Genomic DNA, 21,048 nt, shown 5'->3' on the forward strand with positions numbered 1-21,048 from the left:
TTTAACAAATTATTTTTCGATAGTTTTGACTAGTAAATTGATTTGGTTCCCCTGGTCACATATCTTAACCGATATTTATGATTTTAGTTCATAGTTTAGGTAATTTATTCAAGATTTTAAATATACAAAATTTAAATCGATTTGACTTAGCTGATGACCTATAGAAAGCTTTGAACAGAGAACCTCCAAAAAAAGTCATCGTTTTAAAATTCCCATATTTGCAGTGTATTTTGGCGCATCAAAATAATTTTCTAAGTTTTGAAATTGTGAAGAATGAATTTAAGGGTGACATGGGAGTTTTGGCCGCAATCCTGGAATTCCCGAAAAAAAATTTCCACTTTTTAAAAGTGGTTGCATTTTTTCTTAGCAGCGCTGTATCTAATTCTTTACTTAACCGATTTCCAAAATTCAAATTTTAGTTTTATTTTGATAACATGATCATCATTTTCACTGAATACATAGGGGAGAATGAGGATACTTGATCCCTGGGGATACTTGATTCCTTAGCTATATCTCCAAACTGGAATGTCGTACAAAGATCAAATGTTCTAGAAAAATGTGCCAAATGGAACAAAACAGCAATGGTTGAAGCTCAATTTTAACAAAATATGTTTTTGGGTTATTGAGCTTTGTTTGAAAAATTTCATTAAATGTGACTTGAAGATTTTCATCATTTTCAAATGTTCCTTACATGGAAATATTATAACAAAAATATTTGTTCCAATACATCAATCTTCCGATTGTAAAAAAAACTTCAAAATACAATATTTTCAAAGCGATGGAAAACTCCCAACTTTTTTCAGAAAAAGTTTTCAAATGTTGATTTTGGGTACAATTGATCCCTAATATATGAGTACAAATGATCCCGGTATATTCTTCTTCTCAATGGATCGTGGTCATTGCTGATTACGAGATTACTAATATTTATCCAATAGCTAATATTCATCCATCAATTATCTGAAGAAAAGTGCTAAAATAATTGATTTTCTCTTGTTTATGAAAAATTGCGCCCGTAAGTATGCAATGTCATAAGGGTTGAGAATAAGCTATAGAATTTTTTTTCTGACAATTATAGATTGTGAAATGAAAACAAACATGACCAAAATATTCATTATTAGGGCTCCATATCCATTATATTAGGGCTTCCTGAATAAAGGATCAAGTCTCCCCTAACTTCAAAAATATTGCATTTTTTGCCTCCCTCGAAAATGCTTCTAGTTCATCGACGGGTTCAAGTATCGTTCTAATTTTAGGAGCATAGAAACTTGAAGTTACTCGTAATTTTTTTACGTAATTCATAGTTAAGTCATTGTCTTCATCATTTTGATTGCTTTTCAGCTTTCTAAAGTTACAAAGCCCTAGTTCAAAAATAATTTATGATATTTTTAAGAATCCTCATTTTGCATCCTCATTTTTTTTTCTTTGATTTTTACTATAACATAAATTTGACATACATACATGCTACTTTTACACAAGTGTGAATGTTATAGATGTTGATTTTTGAAATATTTCAAAACCGTACGTATTGAAATAAGATTTGCTGTTTATATTTCAGATCACTGATCTGACTGAACTTCAAATCAAAATGATGAAAATTTTTTTAGAAAAATAATTCAATATTCACGATTCATCATTCTTTGTTCACAATTACACGATTTCCGAATTCAAAACTCTTAAATCGAAATTATGAGCTTCTTATTCACTTTCAAAACTTCATTTCACACAATAATACTGAACTCCTAATTATGAATTTTGAATTAAAAGTCCACAATTTCCCATTATTTTTAAACCCTGATTTTAAAAAAAAATTATAAATTCACGATTGAAAATTCGTGCTAAAAAATTGTTTTTTTTTTCGATACTGTCAAATTTGAATTCATATTCTGATTTTTGTTGAGTTGTGGATTCAGAATTAAAGATAAGCAATTCTTTCGTCTGAGTTTTCAATTATTAATTTATTCATTATAAATTCCAATTCTGAACTCTCATAAAAAATGTTAATTTGAATTGCAAAATTTCAAAAATTCAAAAATTTAAATAATGAAATCTGAAAAATAAGTTTAGAGCTCACAATTCGAAACACAGCATTGTGAATCCATAAAATTATTTCTGAATTTAGAATCATAATTTATTAATAATGTATTTGAAGCTATTTTTTAAATTTGTGTTCAGAATCCTAATATTAGGTTAAAATAATGAATATGAATGAGTAAAATAATAAAAATCACACTAATGGGGATTTTTTTATTATCTGACAATTTGCGCCGGGGGTCTTCAGATTTTCCCCAAAATTGAAAATTTGGTTCATTTTTGCAACTTTTTCAGATTTCTCACATTTTTATTTTTTGAGTTAGCTTCGGTTAGATTTTTTTGTAAATAAAAAATAACCATTTTTCAAAGTTACATAACTCTGTTATTTTTCAACGTAAATTATAAAATAGCACATCAAAATGCATTAAAATTTTATCAGCTTTCCTAATAAAATAGTTGAAAAAAAACTAAATAATGACCTTCAACATGAAAATTTGTAAATAAACTTTAAATGGCGCCTAAAAGTACCGTCACCTTGAAGAGTTATGAAAGAAATAATGACAATAAATATCTTTTTTTGAATCGAAAACAAACAATGGTCGAACAACTGCACTCACATATGGAGATAGCAAGCACTTCTAACAACATGGAAACAAAAGAACTTGCCAAAGCAGCGTGCTTTGTAGAGTGTTTGCAGCAAAACTGACTTTAAATTTTAACCAAAATTCTTAGTATCGTATTGTTAATTGTGATGTAACTAATAATGGGAATGTTGCTTTTACAACCTGGTCATATACTATGTAACTTATTAACTTTTCGATCAAAGATCATTGTGAAGCATAATCAATGCCAATAGTAGAAGGTTCAGTACCTGTGTTTGGGATCACAAAAATGTGATTAAAAAATGAAATATAGAAGTGCTTTACATAGTTTTTATATCGGGAGCTAAGCACTGGACACCACAATCATTTCCCAATCCGTACAATCCGTACAATGCACAATGATGTAATAACTAATTAAACCCGTTTGATATATGATTTATTTTAAATTGAATATCAACTACATTTAAATAATCATGTTAAGACTCAATTTACACAATCGAACAGATCTAAAGACGTTTCGACGCACTTACAACAGATTATTTTATCCTTATATGTTGTGAATATGTTTGAAAGCTGTTCTGAAAGTTTTCACTAGACACTGTTAATTTAGAGCACACTTTCACAGGAATATTTAAGGTTAGAGAAAAGGGTTGTATTTTAAGGTTCTTGAATAAATAGTAATACTTTTATAGACTCTTACTTGTTCCTGCTGACATCCGTAAGTTTACTGGTGCTTTCGGGGCTAGCACTTTGGGAACCTGTTAAAGAGAATGCAAAATTCGTTAGAATTTTATTAATTATTCATTATGCGAGGCGAGTATGTGTCTTGTAATACAGAACAGAGCCGGAAATCTTCTAGCAGGCCATACACATTTCCCTTTTTGTTTATGGTGTAGTTGTAGCCGTTTAATTGAAAAGTTAAGAAACTTAAGATTGAAATATTAAAATACTTTGTATTTTCATGAAAATACTGAAATAATCGATTGAAGATAAAGAATTAAACTTTATCTGCGGAACACAAACTGAAGAACTAAATAAAAAAAATCAGGATCACAAGCAGCATATAGACATTAGTATTTATTCCTTTCGCTAAATTGGCACAATTCATCGACGTTAAAGAGTATTTCAGGAAGAACGTTGCAGTGTTCATTAGAATTCCTATTTTGGTCCGATCATAAATAGGGTAAATGATCTTGAGCGGAACCAATTGGCTCAATTCGACGCAACTCGGAACAGTTGACCAAGCGTTATGGAAAGGGGTTATATCCGAACGATATTTTTTTAGTTCAGCGGATAGATCTTGGTTTCTGCTTTCTAATGATGATTTGTAGAATATTTTAGAGTAAACCCTGATAACTCTAGAGCTGTTTTACTGAAAAAAGAATTCTGATCTTGAACGGAACCATGCTGATCTTGAGCAGAACTAAAATATGATCTTGAGCGGAACCATTTTGTACTGTCAACACATCTTTAATAGCTATCAGTCCAAATCTTTGTGTAACTTTGAAAACTTCAACTAAATTTCATCTTTAAAGATATTTAAGTTCAAAAATTGATGTTTTTACGTAAATAACAAAAACTTAATCTACAAAGTTGTTCTCAATATATCCGTTCAAATTTATTTCTTATTTCCTATTTTTAAAAAAATCAATTTTCACTTTGATTCACTGTATCTTATTTTGAAAGAATAGATTCTCTTGACTTTTACTTATTTTATCTCAAAAATTAGGTTCGTTAGTATATTGAATGTGCGTGTTTAGAGTCATATTGGCCCGAACAACTTTTGAAGGTTACGACAAAGTCAGTAGTACAAAAGAAGATGCATTAAATTACAAATTACAACAGGTAGGGAATCGGATAAGTTTTCAATACCAGGCCACCTATTGAATCGTTAAGTATTTTAAAATAGCTAACCAGGTGTGCTTTGCAACACATCTTAGAACTTGAGGAATTTATGTTAAAAATAATTTGAATTTTTGTTTATTGGTATATCGTTTTCAATTGGAATTTCAACATCAAGAACAACCTCTTTGAACGAAAGCTGCTATTTATAGATCGAATAGTAATGGCAATGAAGATTGATTCTTTTTCTGGAATAATGACTTTACTTTATTGGCTTCATTAATTCTCGAATTATGCCAAAAATATGTATGAAAGCCTTCCTCCACCTGACCGTCGTCCCTCTGAAAGAAAGAATCGAAAAACATTTCTTGTACCCCAAAAAATTGAACATTTTAAGTGCCTGGTTTGATACTCTGTGACACCAATTAAAGTTATTTTTAGTTTATTTCGAACCTAATTTTATATCTTTCCTGTCCCTAAAGCTGATATAATAAGAAACATTAGAAGGTGTTGCTTACATTCAGGGGTAAAACCTGCGTGTGAGACATAAGGCATAAAACAGCGCACCTAGCGGTTTATTACGGAAGCTAGTAGTTCTGCTCAAGATCAAAGATGGTTCCACTCAAGATCATATTTTACTTTTAAAAACTAAGCTATTAATCGATATTTTGATGGAAAACTTGTTACAAAAACCCGAATAATGCTTTTTTAAGAATTTTGCTACCATTTTAGTCATTAAGAATCAGTTTGTAACGGCCAAGGGTTACATAAATTGACGTTCAAAGTCAGCATAGATTGGTCAAAATTGCAGCAGAAATGCGTATGTTTTTAAAGCTTTTAATACCATTATTTCATTTCAAAATTTTTAGCAAAAATGACAAAGCTTGTATGAAAAGATCTTGAAAAGCGTTTTTTTAAACATTTCGATAAGATTTATAAATAATCATTGCCTAGATCTTAGGAAAAGTAAATGGTTCCGCTCAAGATCAGATTTCGACTAGTTCCGCTCAAGATCATTTACCCTACTGGATTCCAAAACATTGATATATTGCTAATAATTAACTATTTTGGCAACATTATACTAACATTTTCAGTAAAATCAGTTTTGACAAAATTGAAAAGGGTTTATCTAATACATATTTTATACGAGATGTATAAATTCAATTTGTTAAGCATTAAATAAAAGAAGTACAGTCAACATTGTTTTACTAACAGATATTTTTTTACTCTGATTTTTTTTATTTAATTTGATTCTTCAATATTGGAAGTTAATAGTAGAAAAACATTACGAATTTTCAAATTTTGAAGTGTCATTAGGAAAGAACAGAAGCGTAGTACAATGGATTTTCACATGATTACACTAGTCAAAAGTGTATCCTGCTGATATCCTTTTCTCCCAAACCTCCAACCTTAAATTATTTTGCTAGGATGCAGAGGTGACCTCGGTCCTAAAGCACAAAATTGATTTTTCATCCCTTTCTACCTTTTCCAATCTATCCATTGACTACTAGGACGTGGCCGGCGCCGTTATTGATGTTCAAAGAGAGAGCATCTGTTTTGTTCATTGAGAATGAGCTGCTAATCCCAAGCACCATTCTTTTGACCTTTGAACAAAACTGATGGCCTCGGTCAATCACGGAGTAGCAACCATTGCCGATGTGGAATTCGTATTACTGAGCCACGCCTGCGACAATGGAGTTCAAAATGCTTTAAAAGTAATGTGGAAGCAATAATGGAATCACTTAATGATAAATAAATAAACCTTACTTTTGTTGGTAGAAATTCATGATGAAGCATTCGGATTCCATAGTTCAAGGTGGATGTGAGCAGGCTTGCAATTTCTCTAACGAGAATCACCGATGTGCTCGGTTTTCGATTCTCGGTAGAGATTCTCTGAAACGCACCGCAGAGATTTTTAGCCGAACCTCTGTAGAGAATCTGTAAATCAACACGACAGAGCTAACACACACTACAGTGAAAAAATGTTTTCACCAAGGAGAGCGACAGCGACGGCAGCTGGCTTGGCTTGTTGCGTTTACCAACACATACGAAGCTGAACCACTCGCCCGAAACATTCATCGTTTGTTGATGCTATTATTATGCACACCGTCGTGTTTGTTTTTGTCTTTGCTTTTTGGTGGCTTCAACTAGTCGGTTCTGTGTTTTCACCGGGGTGCTCTACAGTGACAAATCGTCGCACGCCGGAGCTATTGAACTTAGGTGTGTGTGGCTTTCGAAATCGGGGTGCGAATAATGTGTGGAGAGGATCGAAAAATCTCACCCGGGTGATTTGCAACTATCGCACGGGAGTGTTTTTTTCTCCGTTCTCCGTTTTTCTCGGTAGAGAATGGCATCTCTGGATGTGAGTAGTCAATCCAGCTAAGCTAAGCTAAGCTAAATGCAGCAAATAGAGATTAGTAATTAAAAATAAGTTATAGCAATTTAAAGATACAGAATAAAGCTGCTGATCAGTTATTTTAACTTCAATTTCGAGCCTCACAATGAAATTTCAGCTGAAAAGGTCAAAGTCAGAACTATCGGAATTCTGATTCACGGATACAATTAAAAAAAAGCGAGTGAATTCTACATCAAATTCTTCTTTGGTCAAACCAACCAATAACATGTGTAATTTTATATGGTTTAAAAATTTTGATTTTTTTAGCGGGCCCCGGGCTAGTTTAAGATGTTATAAACATAGAACTTACAGATCTGGTTTGCTGATTTTTATTTAGTGTAATGAGCCAAAACTTGAGTCGGGGGCCGGGGTAATTGCTTCCGATTCTTTTACCGAATCCAACAGAAAATTTGAAAAAGAAGTTGAACTAAATATAAATATTGAAGACATTTTTAAACATCATATAGATTAGAAAAACATGATATCAAGATCGTCATCGGGGATTTTAACGCTCAGGTCGGCCAGGAGGGGGAATTTAAACCGACAATTGGAAGGTTCAGTGCGCACCAGCTGACCAACGAAAACGGCCTCAGACTGATAGATTTCGCCGCCTCCAAACGAATGGCCGTACGTAGTACCTTTTTCCAGCACCGCCTCCCACACAAGTACACCTGGAGATCACCGTACCAAACGCAATCACAAATCGACCACGTTTCGATTGACAGCCGGCACTTCTCGGACATCATCGACGTCAGATCCTGTCGAGGCGCCAACAATCAAGTCAGACCACTATCTGGTGATGGTGAAGATGCGCCCAAAACTCTCCGTAGTGAACAACACACGCAACCGGCGCCCACCTCGGTTAAATATCGCGCGACTGAAGCAACCTGAGGTCGCGGCAGACTACGAGCAATCGGTCGAAGCAGCGCTGCCGGCAGAGGGCGAGCTTGATCAAGCCCCTCTCGAGGACTGTTGGGATACCATCAAGACAGCCATCAACAGTGCTGCGGAGAACGTCATCGGTTATGTGGAGCGAACTCGACGGAACGACTGGTTCGACGAGGAGTGTAGGAGGGTGATGGACGAAGAGAATGTCGCGCGGACGGCAGTAGTGCAAAGAGGCACCCGTCGAAATGTGGAAAATCACCGACAGCGGAAGAGGCAGCGAGTCCGAATTTTCCAGGAGAAAAAGCGCCGCCTGGAGGAGGAGGAGGAGCTGGAGCAGCTGCATCGTTCCCAAGAAACACGAAAGTTCTATCAGAAACTCAACGCATCCCGCAAAGGCTTTGTGCCGCAAGCCGAAATATGCCGGGATAAGGACGGAGGCATCCTGACGGACAATCGTGAGGTGATCAAAAGGTGGAAGCAGCACTTCCATGAACACCTGAACGGCGCACATGCAGGAGATCAAGACGGTGGGGGAAGGTACATCGCCGGCGTAGCCAACGACGTAGAGGAGCCACTCCCAACGATGAGTGAAGTTAAGGAAGCCATTCGCCAGCTGAATAGAAACAAGTCGGCTGGGAAGGATGGCATCGCAGCTGAACTCATCAAAATGGGCCCGGACAAGTTGGCCGATTGCCTACACCGGTTGATAGTCCGGATCTGGGACATAGAACAGCTACCGGAGGAGTGGAAGGAGGGGGTAATACGCAGCATCTACAAGAAGGGTGACAAATTGGACTGTGAGAACTACCGAGCGATCACTGTCCTCAATGCCGCCTACAAAGTGTTGTCCCGAATCCTACTCCGCCGCCTAACGCCACAAGCAAACAGATTCGTGGGAAGTCATCAGGCCGGCTTCATGGAGGGACGGTCTACGACGGACCAGATATTCACATTACGGCAAATCCTCCAAAAATGCCGGAAACACCAAGTCCTTGCGCACCACCTATGCATCGACTTCAAACCCGCATACGACACGATCGACCGTAACGAGCTATGGAAAATCATGGACGAGAACGGCTTTTCCGGGAAGCTGATCAGATTGATCAAGGCGACGATGGATGGAACGCAGTGCTGTGTGCGGATCTCGGGTGAATTGTCGAGTCCATTCGAATCACGCAGGGGGCTTCGACAAGGTGATGGTATATCATGCATGATGTTCAACGTGGCGCTAGAAGGTGTTATTCGACGAGCGGTGGGCGAAATGCGGGGCACGATTTTCAACAGATCCAGTCAACTTATCTGCTTTCCGATGAAATTGATATAGTCGGCAGATCATCTAAGGCGGTGGAAGACATCTACCGCAAACTGAAACGCGAAGCAGGAAGTATTGGGTTGATGATTAATACGTCCAAGACGAAGTACATGCTGACCTGCGGATCCGAGACCGACCGAACCCGCTTGTCCAGTAATAACAAGGTCACGATCGACGGCGACGAGCTGGAGATAGTCGAAGACTTTGTCTATCTCGGCTCACTGGTGACCGCAGACAATGACACCAGCCGTGAGATCCGGAGGCGAATTATCAGCGGAAGTCGTGCCTACTATGGACTCCACAAGCAACTGCGGTCGAGAAGACTTAGTCCTCGCTCGAAGTGTAACCTGTATATGACGCTCATTAGACCGGTTGTTCTCTACGGGCACGAGCAGGCTTGGCAAAAGTCATCGTCATGAGGCGTGAAGCTGTGACTGTGAAGCCTCTTGGTCCGTCAAACTCAATTGACTGTTCCTTAACGACCAGTCACTTCGTTTGCCAGTCATTAAGCTAAAAGAATGAGCTAGTCAAGCAATCGCATTCAAACGACCGGTGACGAAAAAGAAACGCATTTATTATTATTGTTGCTCCTGCCAGCAAGCCGAAGACGAAAAAAAAAGAATTTATTATTATTGTTGCTTCTGCCAGCAAGCCCGTTTTCGGTTTTTTATTGCTATTGTTGCTCTCTGCCAGCAAGTCGTTCAATTAGTTGTACCTGCCGCCAGCAGCCGATCGAAGTGTGAAGAGATTTGCCATTCACTCTCAGGAGAAATTTTGACCTTGTGTAGGAGCTTCGCCAGTCGATGATGGAGAAATGTTGATTGTTGTCGTGCTTTATCCGTCATGCGAGTAGTGAGGCTCCGTCAATTGAGAACAGTGCCAGTCGTTTGATGAAACAAAACTAGTCGGGTCAAGCGTGACGGGCGAAATTTACCATCACTGGGCACGAGACATGGATATTGTTCGAGGAGGACCTGCGTACACTCGGGGTATTCGAGCGACGAGTATTAAGAACCATCTTTGACGGCGTACAGGAGAACGGAGTGTGGAGGCGAAGGATGAATCACGAGCTCGCGCGACTTTACGGCGAACCCAGTATCCAGAAGGTGGTGAAGGCTGGCCGGATACGCTGGGCGGGACATGTTGCGAGAATGCCGGACGACTGTCCTGTAAAACAGGTGTTCGCTACGAATCCGGTAGGTACAAGACGAGCGGGGGCGCAACGAGCGAGGTTGTTAGACCAAGTGGAGCGTGATCTGGCGAACGTGGGGTGCCCGAGGAATTGGAGAACGGTTGCCATGGACCGAGTGAATTTTAGGAATTATGTTCGTCAAGTTATGTCGTGAGACGGAATACTATGTAAATAAAAATACATTAGAAAAAAGTGCAGTAAAATGGGATGTATAGGAAAATTTTCGAATTGTTTATGGGCTGATGTTCCTATTTTGTCAAATATGGCCCATTCAACGCGCCTGTCCTAAACAAAGACATTAGTGAAATGTGAATTTGTCATCTTTGTTTTGCATTTTAAAAATATCAAATTGTACTAAGATAAAAACTAGATACATACATTTCAATAAGTCAATTTTTTACAAGTAAAGTTTAATGATGAATGGGTATTGTTTTCTCTCTACACAGGTTATACTCAAAAAAAAATTATGTACCCGACAACATGGCTAATGTCATCTTCTTCCAGGATGTTAAGGCGGTTGGAGCTAATTGTTTATAGTTTCGAACTTATAGATCGTGGGAAAAGGGGTGTTTTAAATTTCGCCACGAAATTTAAAGGTTTTTTTTAGGTCTACGCATCCTTTATATATATTGTAATGAAAATTCAAATTCTCTTCAAACTTTTGAAGCCATTTCCAGAATCAAAATCGGTTGAGAAATGAAGAAGTCACAACGGGGTAAATGGAATTGTTTTTTTCGTTTTAAGGCTATGATCATTTACAATCCGGGCAGCTACAAACGTATGTATTTTAAAAACTGTTTATTTGATCGAAAAACTGTCTGTGGAGGAAATGCAGGTGTTAATATGATATTCAATGTAGAAATATTTGAAAAAAAAAAATTTATCGTTGATAACAATAAATACTCTTACTTTATCTTAAATTCTATTTTTTATCTTTACACACTTCTTTCAAACATGCATTGATCTATTATTTTTCTATTATTTTTACCACAAAAGAAAACCCTTTGTAAAATCATGATATTTTACACAAATTCACCTGGAAAAATCAATTGAAATCTGGTTGGAACCTATTCATGAGTGGGCATATCTTTAATTCGGTTTTAGGTAACATATTTTTTTTTGTCCATCAGAACACATCTGTCACATTGCGTTAAAACCGGTTCTACAGATTGGATCTATGGAACTGCTCAATATTAGTTATTTACTTGGTGTCTACTAGTCAGGCAAAACTTTTTGGCTGCCGGAAACGGAATTACTGTAAAGTTAAGGGGTCTGCATTCAGTTATCCCCAATAACCATAGACTTTTTACAATAGTTGAGATCAAGGGTTCCACTCCGATGCTTGGTTTGAACTTCGTGAGTATCCAAGATGCTCCTTATACTTCTTAACAATTTGGACTAAAAAAATTAAGAAAATATTAAGAACTAGCTGACCCGGTGTGCTTTGCTACACCTTTCAAAATCAAATGATATTTTCAAAAATTATTCAAATTTTTATTGTTTTATTGGCATTATTTTGAATCAAATTATAACATAATTCATAAGCAACCGCTATAAAACGAATTGCAACACAAAGATAATTTAAACTAATATTCTGAATCTTGCTCTGTAAAATTGTGTTAAAGATCTGTTAATTTTAATCTGTCTGGAGGGTTTCAAATTAATCGTACGTAAACAATCCAACTTATTAAAAATGGTTGTTTTTGCTTGATATGCTCTGGATTTATGCTGAACTTATCAAAGAGCCCCCCCTGTCTTTCCCTTCACCCCCAGCTGAATGGAGGTCGTGATCTTTAATAATCATACCCATTTTTATTCGTTCCCATGTACCCCATGTACCTACTCACTGAAAGAGGATGGTGTGTCAGATAATCATAGAATCATATCAAAATAATTTTCCATGTTAAGTTTTGTCCATTTCTCGGATTTTGTAAAAAAAAATGTTGAATGTAGGCCTCCTCTTCCTTTCCTATATATCCAATTCTATCATCCTTCTGCAAGAAAGGAATTGTTTCACATAGAAAAAGTATTTTCGTACTTAAATACTGTTTGATGCAAAATTTGGTTTCATTTGCTCGATTAATTCTCGAGTAATGCGAAAAAAAAATGTATGGAAGCCCCCTTTATGTCTTTCCGCTGAAAAAAGGTGGGGCTTCAATTTATAATAGAAACATTTTTCGTATCCAAATACCCTCACATGCCAAATATAGTTCCATTTGCTCGATCAGCTTTTCAGTTATACTGAAAATTGTAAGGGAGACCTCTCCTCCCCCTTTTCATCCACCTTTTTGAAGGAGTGAGGGATACCAAATATTCACAGAAGCATTTCTCGTACCCAAATATCGTTCCATGCCAAATTTGGTTCCATTTGCTTAATTAGTTTTTGAGTTATGTAAAAATATAAATCTCCCTACTGGAAAAAGGGAGGGGTCTCAAATAATCATTGAAATATTTTTCGTATCCAAATACCTTCCCATGTCAAATTTGGTTCCGATATCTTGATTAGTTTTCGAGTTATACGAACAAATGTAAGGTAGCCCCCCTCCTCCCTTCCTATCACCCCACTTCATAGAAATATTCCTCGTTCCCAAATACCACCCCATGCCAAATTTGATACCATTTGCTTGATCGGTTCTCGAGTTATGCGAAAAATTGTCTCTTGTTTGTGAGGGGATGCCTTCATGAGAGAGGGAGGGGTCTCAAATCATAATAGGAACCTTCCCCGGCCACCAATACCCCCACCTACCAAGATTCACGCAAATCGGTTCAGTAGTTTCCGAGTCTATAGGGAACAGACAGACAGACCGACAGACAGATAGAAATTCATTTTTATATATATAGAAGATTTTCGAGATGATTGGGAAAAAATATTTTTACTATGTCTTATTTATTGCACCATGAAATCTCGAACACACGTTAAATTAAAAATCTGAAAAAATAGGCAAGATAGTCCTTTTCATAACCAACACAACGCAGCTAAAGTTTAACATATCCGAATTCTAGTAACAAAGCTATCACCGAAATGATTTGCCCGAATACTTACTGATCATAGCTTTAGGTAGGTACCGTAAAACGAGGTAACTTTGATCACCGGGGTATCTTAGACCAACAATAAATTTTTACATTTTTGCATTTGCAATTATCATCAATAACTCAGTCTATAGTTTGAATTTTTGAATGCTGTTCTCTACGTTTGAACGCATATGATTTGAGTATCAAATAGATATAATTTGGTTTGTATTTGAATTTTTTTTCTGTTGGTAAAGATGTAATTTAAAAATCTTAAAATATCTACAATTTCCCAGGCTTGCAAACAAACAACTCTCCTGGTGAAACCAAAAAACATCTAGAAGCAAACGGGTTGTTGAATGTAAAAGAACTACTTTTCTACTTTGTACATGTATAGTTATAGTGCTATTTTTATAGTCTTTTAGTGATAAATTTTTGATATTTAAAAAATAAAGACATTTTCCAACAGTAAGTCCGCATTGGACAAATGGATAGAAACCCTATCAAATGGTTAACGAAAAAATGAAAATGAAAATAGTGGGAGAGCCTAGATGAATGTGTTAAGTTTAAAATTTCATTTGTATTTTTTCAGCTCAAACTTTTAAGCATTCGTTTCAATTTTTTCCCCTAAATGTATGCACCATAATAGTACTTTTTTTCAATTGTGAATGTTTTTGAAAGAAAACGTTTAAAAGCAAGATAAAATTGATAAACCAGCATTTTTTAATATTATGAAGGTGTTTTGTATCCTTTTTGATCGAGAAAACTCGTTAAAACTGTAAAAATAGAGACTGATCAATGTAACCCCAAAGCATCAAATTCAAAACAGAGACAAGATCGATTTTATAGTCAAATTTAAAATGGTCCAATAAATTTCTTCTACCATGTTTTATGTTCATTGGAGTCGAGTACTGATTTTAAAAATATGAATCATGCCACATTCCCCTTAACAGTAAAAATATTCGAAAAATATTTTTAAAAAAGTGATCAATTTTACCCCGGATTACGGTATTCGTATTTTATTGCGTCTTTTTAGGCGCAAATTTCCGTGTTATACACATTGTATACTTTTGTTGAGTGAACACTTAGGATTCTAGGTAATTTTTAAACCGTCAAAAATTTTTTATTATAACTCCAACCGAGGTGCAATTTCGAATGAAGTGTTTGTCATGATCGGGACTCGACCAGACCGAACTGAACGCCATGAACTCGATTTCGAGTTCACGGTTTCGGCGGATCCACATACATAGCTGCCGATTGCAGCAGAACCAAAACATTGTTTGTTTTGGTTCCTCTTACTATTTCCAATTCGCAATCGAGAACAATAGATCAATGATTGCTGATGACAGGTGATGATGATAAACGCGGTACAAATGTTTACATCATCACACGGTTAGGCGGCAATACTCGAATTGGGTTTGTGGTGATACAACAGTGTTGCCAGATATTCTGGGTAAGAATATCAAAGTACTCATTGAGAAATGAGAACATTCCCGGTTAGGGAATATAAGAAGTGAAAAGTGACAATTAGCTATCGCTTATTAATACAGTTGTATTCTACTGACCTCACAGACGAAACATGAATAAAGATAACTCTATTCCACCACTTAAACCTGCGTTTTAAACAAGTTCAAAGTTCACAGCCTTACTAATTAGTACCATTTCAAAAGATTTCTTATTTTTCCATTTATCCAAAAAATTAACACTCTCATCAAGACATTGAGGCTATACTGGTTGATTTCTGATATCACATTTAGTAGAAAATTGGATTTTAATAACTATATGTTTGCTCACAGTTCCCTCTGGTCGAATCAAAACGTTGAAAAAACACCAATGCATATCATTTGAAATGGGCAATTTGTTCTAAACGTAGGAGCCTACTAATAGGCGCTTTACGAGTAGCATCTAACGAGTATGGCTGGTGCTTGAAAAAAATGGTTTTTCGTTGAGCCAGAGTGAACCAAGCCATACACATTTCTCACATTCTGAATGAGAAATATATAATATTTTACCTTACCGGTTGTGTTCTAAACGATAGTTCCGTAATCCGGGGTAATATTGATCACTTTTTCAATATTTTTCAAATATATTTTTTCTGTTAAGGGGAATGTGGCATGTTTCACATTTATAAAACCAGTGGACTCCTATGAACGTAAAACATTATTGCAGATATTGATTAGACTACTTGAAATTCGATTCAAACATCGATTTCGTCTCTGTTCAGAATTTGATGCTTTGGGGTAACACTGATCGGTCTCTATATTGACGGTTTTATCGAGTTTTCTTGATCATGAAGAAAAAAACACCGTCGTTAAATTTCCAAATGCTCGTTTATCGATTGTACCTTGCTTTTTTACATTTTCTTTTAACAACATTTATAATCGAAAAAAGAACAATAAAAAATTAATGTTAATTTCGGAATTTATTAAAAATCGTTTTGGGATACAAAATCTTGAAATTTTCAAATAGAAATTTTAGTTTTTTATTTGATTCTTCAAATAATCTGAATAAAACCGGGCAAAAACCTTTTAGAGGAATGTTAGTTCATTAAGGTTTTTACTGAATATTTGTCATGAAATAAATATCATCTGTGAATTATTTTAAAAAAATCTGGAAGGTTTTTAAAAATCCCGGCCAGATTTAACTAATCTCGAATTCGTTATTCGTTAAACGATAATCAAAATATAAAGTGGCATTCGTTAGCTTTCTCCTGTACGATCAACAGTGAAAAGTATACAGATGCCCCTAAGATGGTTTGCTGAGCCATAAGTTTTTGGTGATTGTGTAGCCACAGACAAAGTGTAGCTCTTTCAACATTACTTAAGGGTATGTCATAAATTATCCAAAATCGTTTGTTGGTCTATAAATTTTGATATTAAATATTCGGCCTATTCGAATACTTAGCTCAACTATTTGGTGAGCCGAATATTCGGTTTAACATTTTTTAGGCGATATTCGGCTCACCGAATATTCGGCCGACAGAATATTCGGTGCATCTCTACAAAATATCAAGATTGTAATCTCTACGGAGTATAAACGGATACAGCTGGTCATATAATCTGTGTAACTAGACCGTAATAGGAGCTAGTCGATAAGGCAGTTCCGAGTCGTGCTAAAAATAGCATCGGCGAGTAGAATTACGGGTACATTCAATAAGTTTCAGAACTAGACATATAATAGATTCAAGTTGAACGGTCAACATTTTACCAAAAATGCAAATTAGTATCAGGTACAATTAAAACTCATTTCATGGCGTGGTAGAGTCTTGCTTGGGAACCTATTTCTGTATAACACTCACCTCATCTGAAATCGAACCCATACGTAAATGGTCTTTGGTAACGAATGTTCCGATTGAATGTCTCCTTGACTCAGTCGAACCGGATTCCGGATATGGCACGAAGTTTCCCGGCGAATGACTAGGAAATCGAAAACATAGTTATTGACTTGACACACTTTAAAAATTGTTCTAAATATTTACTTAGATATGTTCGCTTCAAAAACATCATCTTCGGTATTTTCTGAATTTGTTCGGTTGATAGCTATTCTGCTGGCAATTCTACGGTTCTCGCCGCAGTTTCGATAATCCAGGGTGCTATGCTTCCGTCCTGAGCCCTCAGTTGTTTTGCCCAGGGATGAGGACGTCGTGCTGTTGCTGCGAACCCTCAGCAAACCTCTCAGGCTTTCCGGACGTCGTGGCTGTTCATTGTTTGTCGCTTTTGGCGATACCAGCTTCCCGCAAGAGTTGCGTTTCTTGAACAGGAAAAAGCTTTTCCCCGACGATTCCTTGCTTCGAGTTGCGACTTGTTCATCGAAGTAGTTGGGATTATCTGAAAGAGCAAAAAACATCAGATGATTTTTAGTATGAAAATATAGAGATTTGAATTTCATTCGACTCAACTTAAATTTAACCTGAAGGTACCTAAATTCAATTTAATAGTTTTATTGCGTTAAAGTAAGGAAAGGGTGTCCACGATGAAATTGCCCCACTATGAAATTGCTCTAACTTTTTACCTTTGAATAGAATTTAATGAAAATAGTGCATTGTTCACATCCTGCAGTCCTGCAGTCCTGCAGTATTAAAGTCCTATGATCAAAACTCGCGGAAATGGAGTCGAAAGAAACAGATAAAATCTTGCGCATTCATCACGAGAACAAGGATCTATCACATCGTTTCATCGCTAAAACGTTGGGAATCGGATTCCACGGTGTCGCGAGTGATAAAGCGGTTCGAGGAACGATTGACCACCGATCGGAAGCCCAGAAGTGAGGGAAAAAGTATTTCGTCATCACCAAAAATCACAACCGCGTAGTTGGGGTCTTCAACTGAAAACCGAACACCTCCGTTCGGGATGTGACTAAGAAGCTGCCCCTAAGCCGAAGTTTTGTCCAGAAGGCCAAAACTAAGGCTGAGCTTCGAACGTTCAAGGTACAAAAGGTCCCTAGTCGCGACGAGAAGCAGAACAAGTCCGCCAAAACCCGTGCCAGGAAGTTGTATCTCAACATGCTGACGAAACATATGTGAGGACAGACTTCAAACAGATCCCCGGCAACCTGTTTTTCACAGCCAAGGATAAGTTCAGCATTGCGAAGCATGTCTGCACTCAGAAGATGTCCAAATTTGCGAATAAATTTCTGGTTTGACAAGCCATCCGCAAGTGCGGGAAGCGGAGTGCACCTTTCGTGACCCAGGACACGAACGGACAGGTGAACATGAAAAAGTGCATCGAGAAGCGGCTGCTTTCCCTCCTGAAGGCCCACAACGTCCCAACAATCTTCTGGCCGGATTTGGCTTCATGCCACTACTCCAAGGACGTGCTGAAGTGATATGCGGACAGTTAGGCCAATTTCGTGCCGAAAACGCTCAACACTCCGGAGCTCCGCCCCATTAAGTACTGGGCAATTCAACGTAGAAATGTCAAAATAATCTTTCAGTGGGCAGAACCCACTGGAGAAAAAAAATAAATAAAAAGATGTTTTTATACTTTTTTCCTTTTATCTCTGATTTGTTTTGTTTTCTTTCTCGCTCAAACCCAACTTTTTTAACTGCTGATGTTCAGAAGCTGGAATCGAACTCCGATTGCCTAACGACTATCCATTTAATGGTGACTTTGCTGAATGATCTATTGCGTTACATGTTTCAATGTGAAAGATTCTGGCCTTCTTAAATTGACTTGAACTTGAAGAAAAACATCGGGAGATTCAACATTTTGAATTTATAGATTTTTTATTGAAACTGATTCGAAACACAAATTACGCAGGATTTGTTTTAAAAATATGAACACTTAACACTTACTAATAAGCACTGGAGTGCTGCTACTTGGCTTTTGTGCGGCTTATTACAGGGCTTAATGGTTTACTGGGTAGTTTTAGAATGTCACAAAAACAGAAGTTGGTGGAAGCTGGGGGAGGAAGACTGAAATTCGCTGTATCGTTTTCTGTATCGTTTTTTTACTGTTCGGCATAAAGCCAACAATTGTTGAAAAGATTTGTAATCGTAAACTTTAAACTATATAAAAATTTTGTTCGATCATTGGAACTACCCTAAATCTAAATCTGTTATTTAAGCTATTTTTAGAACAACCATTAATCAAACAATTTTTATTTATCAGCTTCAAAAACTTCAACGAAATTTAAGCAACTCAATACGCCTGATCTGCAGAATTCGCCAGAGCAAAACCAAACCCAATTAAATCATTGTTTCATGCAAAACAAGTCCTTTTCAGCATCAAAAAAGTTTTATTGAAATTCACTAAATATGAAAGTAAGATTTGTACCTTCGCACTGGTCGGTAGATTGATGAGAGAAATTAGACGTTTGAAAGATTTTTTTTCTTTTTTTATTCAGTCTTCCTCTGTTGTGGTATGAGCCTACTTGGTTGAATGATTCGACTGAATCAAAGCAATCGAAAGATTCCTTTTAATTCAACCACGGTAAATGAAAAGTTCATATACCAGTATTTCGATAGCAACTTACTACCTTCTTCAGTGAACGTTTTCGAAATCGAAAACGTTCACTGAAGAAGGTAGTAAGTTGCTATCGAAATACTGGTATATGAACTTTTCATTTACCGTGGTTGAATTAAAAGGAATCTTTCGATTGCTTTGATTCAGTTCAGTCTTCCTCCCCCAGGGTGGAAGTTATTTTTTGACGAACACTCATCACAAAGCGAAAATGTAAGTCTAATTTGTTGTGTACGTTTAGTTGTTCTACTAACAGTTTTATTCAATTTCAGATTCATCCGCTTGGACATTTCTGTTGCAGCGCACATACTTTGATCCCGGTAGGCCGAGGCAAAGGGAAATAACGAAATCCCCCAAAATGTCTCCAAATCAATTACCTATACCTATTACGTAAGTCATTCGATATATTTTGAATATTGATAACGTTCTCTCGGTAGAAAAAAAAAAGCAATTTTGTTCTTAACGATTGTTAGTTTAAATTTTGTTTCAGGGCCAGGGTGGCGTTTTCCGAGCAAGCCTCGAAAATTATCCTTCTGGAAACGGCGGAGCAGCAACATCAATTAGGTTTATTGCATTGGTTTGAATAAAAAAATATGCCACTGATGTAATATATGATTCAATAAAAAACACCTGTCTTTTAAAAATAAAATGGAAAAACAATATAGTTAAATGCTTACATTAATTTTAATTTACATTTGAATCTACAATTTCCGACGTTCATGGGGAGCAGTAGTACAGTTAAAATAGCCATACGAATGATTGACTCAAAATTCCTGTTGGATTATCGAAGCTGATGCGATTGCTAAATCAGCCATTTATCCATTTGTGGCAACTTATAATTAGATGGTTGGCTTGGTTGTATTTTCGGGCCAGAACCAAACAATCATATTTATGTTCATGTAGACGCGTAATATCGCTGATAAATCTATATATTTTTCTCCGTGATACGTTCGATGATTTGCCAGGAAGAGGCAGAAAATCAGGACCATCTGACCCAAATCTGGACCGTTAGGTAATCAACCTCATCTGTTTTATTTAATTTTTTTTATTTTTATTTTATTTTATTTTTTAAGTGCTTGTGTGGCAGGCAATCTGCTCCTGCGGATTGAAGTCGGCGAGTTTCTTTAGAAAAGGAACAATAAATGCCGATATCTACCAAAAGAAGTACAGACCCCGTTCGTTTTTGGCAACATTCGATTTTGGCAACATTCGATTTTGGCAACATCCGATTTTGGCACATGCGCCAAAATCGAACGGTTTTTAACACTATTTATACCGGAGGGGGTCAAATGACATTTTTTGAACTTCAAATGACTATAACTCTTATTGTATTCATTTTTTCGCAAATTTTCCTTCATGACTATTTTTATTTTCAAAATGCACGTATTTTTGCATCAAAATATTATTTTTTAAGTTTGTAGATTTCGAAATACGTATGTGGTATACCTATTTATACCGCCGGGGGTCAAATGACCCCTAACACCTTTTCCGCTAAAACTCTGTTGTTTCTCAACCGATTTTTACAAATTTTATAGTTTTGGAAAGCTTGTAACGTGACTCAAATATAGTTCTCAGACAATATTCAGCTACAATCATGGATTTTAAAGTTATTCGTGGTCTGAGAAAAAAAATCCAAAAAAACATGCTTCGGGAAAATGGCTGTAAGTCAGTTTATAGGAGCGCGAAAAAAAATTCATTTAGTGCCTGGAAAAGCTGAAGTTAGAAGCTACACGTTGCACATATGGAAAAAAAATTAAAATTTTTTTTAAGATCATGACCACAAAAAATGTAAAAAAGTGGTGTAAAAATCGTACTTT

At 36.5% G+C, this 21,048-nt stretch overlaps 1 protein-coding gene across 2 annotated transcripts in view; it reads right to left on the reverse strand.

Annotated features, from left to right (window-relative positions):
• The window catches only part of LOC129739072 (uncharacterized), a 54,147-nt gene that overhangs the window by 18,438 nt on the left and 14,661 nt on the right, over positions 1–21,048 (reverse strand). For both annotated transcript variants that reach the window (XM_055730447.1, XM_055730451.1), the window contains 3 exons: positions 16,750–17,098; positions 16,570–16,687; positions 3,334–3,391 (listed from right to left, as the gene is read on the reverse strand). In XM_055730447.1, coding sequence (XP_055586422.1) covers positions 3,334–3,391; positions 16,570–16,687; positions 16,750–17,098 — 525 coding nt within the window. The remainder of the gene's footprint in view (positions 1–3,333; positions 3,392–16,569; positions 16,688–16,749; positions 17,099–21,048) is intronic.

The sequence above is a fragment of the Uranotaenia lowii genome, chromosome 1 (genome assembly GCF_029784155.1).
Source record: "Uranotaenia lowii strain MFRU-FL chromosome 1, ASM2978415v1, whole genome shotgun sequence".
Lineage (NCBI taxonomy): Eukaryota > Metazoa > Arthropoda > Insecta > Diptera > Culicidae > Uranotaenia > Uranotaenia lowii.